The following is a 4,675-nucleotide window of genomic DNA, read 5'->3' as shown; positions in this document are numbered from 1 at the left end:
CCCCCCCCCCCCCCCGCTCCCTTGCCCTCCCCTCCTCTCTGCTCTTTTCTCACCATGCCCGACATCCCCCTGACGCCTGCCTCGCGCCCTTCTCGCTACTTTGCTCCCCCGGTTCCGCGCCCCCCGCAGGGCTCTCCTGCGTGCTGTCAACATCGACGGCGCCAAGGTCATCAACGAGGCCTGCAAGCAGGCCGGCGTCGAGGTGCGTTGCAATATCGGTCTCTGCCCCTGTGATGGCCCTGAGGCGGCCCGGGCGGAGATGCCGGGAAAGGAGGCGCCAAAGCCACCCCCTTGACTAACCTGCCCTGCCTCCTTCCTCTCCCCTCTTCCTGCACGTCTGTCTCTTCCCCGTTGCCTCTCTGTCCCGCCCGCCCGCCCGCCCGCCCGTCCCCCCCCCCCACCCCCCCTGCCCCGCCCTCCTCGCTGGCCGCGGGCGATCGGCCGACAGCGTCTCGTCCTCACCTCCAGCTGCTCGGTCCTCTGGTCTGGCGACAACCTCCTGAACGCCGATGAGACCTTCCCCTACGCCCACTCGCCCTTCGACCCGTACACCGCCACCAAGATCGAGCAGGAGCGCATCACCCTGGCCGCCAACGACCCGGCTGGCAAGTTCCGCACCGCGGCCATCCGCCCGCACACCATCTACGGCCCGCGCGACAAGATCTTCTCGTCCATGGCCCAGCGCGCCCACGACAACAACCTGAAGTTCGCCATCGGGTGCGTTGTGCCTCTTCCCTGCTGTGGCTCTCTGCCTCCCCGCCCCCGCCCTTGCTCCCGGGCGCTGACCCTCCGCCCTCGACCCCCCCCTCCCCCCCGTCCCCAGTAACGGCAAGAACCTCGTCGACTTCACCTTCGTGTCGAACGTCGTCTACGGCCACTTCCTGGCCACCGAGCACCTGGAGCGCGGTGGCATTGCCTGCGGCAAGGTGCGTGTCCCCCGTCTCCATGCCCGCCCCCCATCGCCTGGCCGCCTGATGGGCGGCAGCGTGCCCTCCCCGCCAGCTACCCGGCATGCTGGGCCTTTCTTTTGTCCACTCACACCTCTCTGTGTGTCGGCCTCGACAACACTTGGGCCCTGGCGAAAAAAAAACCCAACGAAAAACGAAACCGCCTCACCGCCCGACGCGCAGGCCTTCAACGTCACCGACGACGAGCACATGCCGTTCTGGGAGTTCAGCAACCGCATCCTGCGCAAGATGAACAAGCCGGAGATCGCCTACTACATGAACTTCCACCTGATCCTGTTTGTGGCCACCGTGGTCAACTTCTTTGTCCAGCTGCTGAAGCCGGTGGTCAAGCTGAATGTCACCTTCTCGCCGCACGTCGTGCGCCTGGTCGGCACCGATCACACCTACAACATCACCCGCGCCAAGAAGGAGCTCGGCTACCGCCCGCTGGTCTCCACCCAGGAGGGCATCGAGATCTGCCTGAACGCCATGAAGTTCTAAGGACGCACCCCCGAGCGAGCGAGCGAGCCAGCGGGAGAGCGGGCGACGAGGCGCATGGGGCAGGAGCCTCAGCAAGGTCGTTCTCCCCCAGCCCTTTCCCCTCTTTCGATGACCCCCTCCCATGTGTCCTCCCCCCTTCCTTTATTTTTCCCCTCCGAACATTGAATACATGGCCCCCCCATGCCCCCGGCCGAACTTGTGCACCCCCCCCCCCCCCCCTATGTGCCTGCCACATGCTTGTGTGTCGCACGCACACACCGACACACGCACGCACGCACGCACGCACGCACGCACGCACGCACGCACGCACGCACGCACGCACGCACACACACACACACACCGGCGGGGACAGGCACGCTTTTCATTCCGAGGTGTGGTCCTCTCGCTCGCCAGCGCGGGAGACACATGTCCGCGTTGGAGCGCGCATCCACATGCCACCCCCCGGGTGCGAGGTGGCCGATGAGGAGACCCCGGGCGACAGGCAGCGGCGGGCCATACAGGGGGCAGTGTGGCTAGGAGGGAGGCGGGGAGGCGGACAAGTAAGGCAGCATGGTTGGCGGCAGTCAACAGATTCGGCACCGGCAGGGGAGAGGGCCACGTCATGTGCCAGCACGCGCTTCCGGCCACCAGCCCAGAGCCGGGACATGTATATTCGGGATCGGGGTGGCTCTCTGTCACTGGTGATGCTGTCCGAGTGTCGGGCCGCCAGCGGCCACCGGCGCCGCAACAAGGGCATCCGCCAGGGCGCCCAGGCGGGCACTCGCCTCATCCGGGCTGGCAATGTGCCTGGTGCCTGGGTACAGGATCTCCAGGGCTGAGGGCATCCCGTGGCCCGGTGTGCGTCCGCCGGTGATGTCAGTGTGCAGGGGGACGCGCGATGTCGTTTGAGTGTCTGCTGTTCGTCTCTGGCGTCCCTTCTCTCTCTTGCACACACAGGCATAGACCGGCATACACAGGCATAGACCGGCATACACAGGCATAGACCGGCATTCACCGGCATTCACCGGCATTCACCGGCATACACCGGCATACACGGCTTCTGCCCGCCTAGCCCAAGACCCGCGCCCTCATTCACGCCCCCCTCCCCCCTGTCAAAGCATCACAAGCGCGCCCACAGGCACATACCCTTCACGGGGGGGAGTGTCCGCCCGGAGCGCTCCTTGATGACCATCCGGCAGACGCCGATCGCCACCACCCGGCCTCCGCTGATGAACTTATGCTCCAGGACAAACCACTTGTCATCGAAGGACCGGACGCGCGTGGTGGCCGTGTAAGCCGACCCGACCATGAGCTCCCGGCGGAAGACCATTGTCACACCGCCGTTGGCCACCTTCCAGCCATTGCGCCGCGCGGCGCCCAGCACCACCGGCAGCAAGAGGGCCGCCCGGCCGTAATCGGCAATCCGGCAGTAGGTTCTACAGTGCGGACCGAGAGCGGTCGCCGGAGCCGCGCGCGCGCGCGCGCGCGCACGCCCGTCCGAGTGGGCATTCGGCAGTGTCAGCATGTTGGCCCGTGCCCGTGCCCGTGCCCGTGCGGGCGAAAGAGCCCCCGGCGGCGAGGTGGGCAGGGCGTGCGGCAGGGGGATGGGGGCGAGGGGGAAGGCCCGTGCGCACGCACCCGTTGTTCATGTGGAAGTTGTAGTCCATGCTGTCGAAGCCGACCCGGTGGGACGTCGTGATAACTCGCCGGTGAAAGGGCACGGTCTTGCCCTGGATGCGGTGGTTCGGCCGGTGCCCGCCACCCGGGGCGCGTCCAATGGCAAGGTGCGTGTCGGATATCGGGCGGGGGTCAGCGGGGGCGCATGGGTGTGCCGAGTGTGCTGAGTGTGCTGAGTGTGTGCGTGTGTGTGTGTGTGTATGTGTGGGCTCGGACGGCCGGAGGCATGGCCCAGGCGCCGGGGCCACATACCGACAGGAGAGCCAGGATCTGGAACTTAGCCAGGACATAGAGCAGCTGGAAGTGATAGAAGTACGGGAAGCTCATGATGTGGAAGGGGACAGACACGAAGTAGACCACCAGGAACTGGTCCACGGGCCAGAACCCCACGAAGGAGGTGGCGCGCAGGTAGGCCTGGACAAGGCCCACCATCGCCGCAAAAAGGGATCCCATTGCACCGTGACACAGACAATGGGCGGGGAGGGGGGGGGGGGGGAAAAGAAAAGAAGAAAGAGCGAGGCGAGTGCAAGTCGAAGGGCGGAGGGGGAATGCGCCACAGGGAGGGAGCTACAAGGGGGGGCTGATGCTGCCCGAGACACAGGGGGGGCTGGTGCCGCGGCGGTGACTTTTCGGCATGCTGGTGGAGCTCGCGTCGTGAAGCCTCTCGGCCTCTCGCCGCGGGGCCGGTCCTTGCCCCTTGGCAAGACGACCGGCATGCGCCCGAGGCGGGCAGCACACACACACACACACACACACACACACACACACACACACACACACACACACACACACACACACACACACACACACACACAGCTCGCGCATGGCCGCAGGGGCTGCCAGCAGGGCGGGCTCGGGCCGCCGCCCCGGGCGCCCGAGCGGAGCCGCAGGACCACTCGCCCGGGGCGGGCATCTTCGAGATCCCCTGCCTGAAGGGGCTGCGGGGCCGGCGTACGGGCGCCAGCCAGGGCACAGGGGGAGATGGTGTGCTGCGTCACAGCGAGCATCTGCACCATGGGGCCCAGGGCGGCGCCTCTCCAAGGGGACGGACATCGTCAGTCCCAGTGGCCGGGAGATAGATAGGCGGGCCCGGGTGAGTCGGGGCCGCCTTTCCGGCTAGGCTGGCATAGGTTTGGGGCGATGCCCGAGACACCGGGGTGATTTTAGCCCGGCCCCTTGCGCATGAAAAAAGGGAGATATTGACCTCCACAGGGCGGCCCGATGGAGGCCGAAGCTCATGCGACGACCCCGGGGAGGATGAATGTACCGCGGCACCAGGGGGAAAGGGGGGGCGCCCCCTTGGCCCCGGCTCGGTGCGGCGGGCGACCCCACACGCCTGCTCGAAGCGCTGGGCGCATACCGGCGGCCACGGAGAGCCCTGCCCTGACTGTTGGAGCGCCATTGTCGCGGCTGGCCAAGCGGCCGGCGTCTCGATAGATCTGGCACATACACCTAGCCGGCTCCGGCTCCGGCTCCGGCTCCAGCTCCGGCTCCGGCCCCGGCCCCGGATCTGGCTCTGGCTCAGTTCGGGCTCGGGCACGGGCACGGGCTCTTGCCCCCCCCCCCCCCCC

The 4,675-nt window shown here is 67.4% G+C and overlaps 2 protein-coding genes across 2 annotated transcripts; one reads left to right on the top strand and one right to left on the bottom strand.

The window, feature by feature from the left end:
- Positions 1-129: 129 nt before the first annotated feature.
- On the top strand, positions 130-1,448 carry H696_06282 (hypothetical protein; the record flags this gene model as incomplete). The annotated part of the gene is made up of 4 exons (XM_009500022.1): positions 130-202; positions 449-717; positions 824-926; positions 1,131-1,448. Coding segments are annotated over 4 exons (763 nt in total), but the record flags the coding sequence as incomplete, so codon positions are not given.
- A 674-nt stretch (positions 1,449-2,122) lies between these two features.
- H696_06281 (hypothetical protein) lies at positions 2,123-3,536 on the bottom strand (the record flags this gene model as incomplete). Its single annotated transcript, XM_009500021.1, has 4 exons — positions 2,123-2,262; positions 2,574-2,863; positions 3,066-3,157; positions 3,357-3,536. The coding sequence occupies 4 exons, from the start codon at positions 3,534-3,536 to the stop codon at positions 2,123-2,125; spliced, it is 702 nt and encodes a 233-aa protein (XP_009498296.1).
- Positions 3,537-4,675: the final 1,139 nt, after the last annotated feature.

Source organism: Fonticula alba (assembly GCF_000388065.1).
Source record: "Fonticula alba strain ATCC 38817 unplaced genomic scaffold supercont2.51, whole genome shotgun sequence".
Taxonomy (NCBI): Eukaryota; order Rotosphaerida; family Fonticulaceae; genus Fonticula; species Fonticula alba.
The sequence above is the reverse complement of the archived record's forward strand: the minus strand, read 5'-3'. Positions and strand labels throughout refer to the sequence as shown.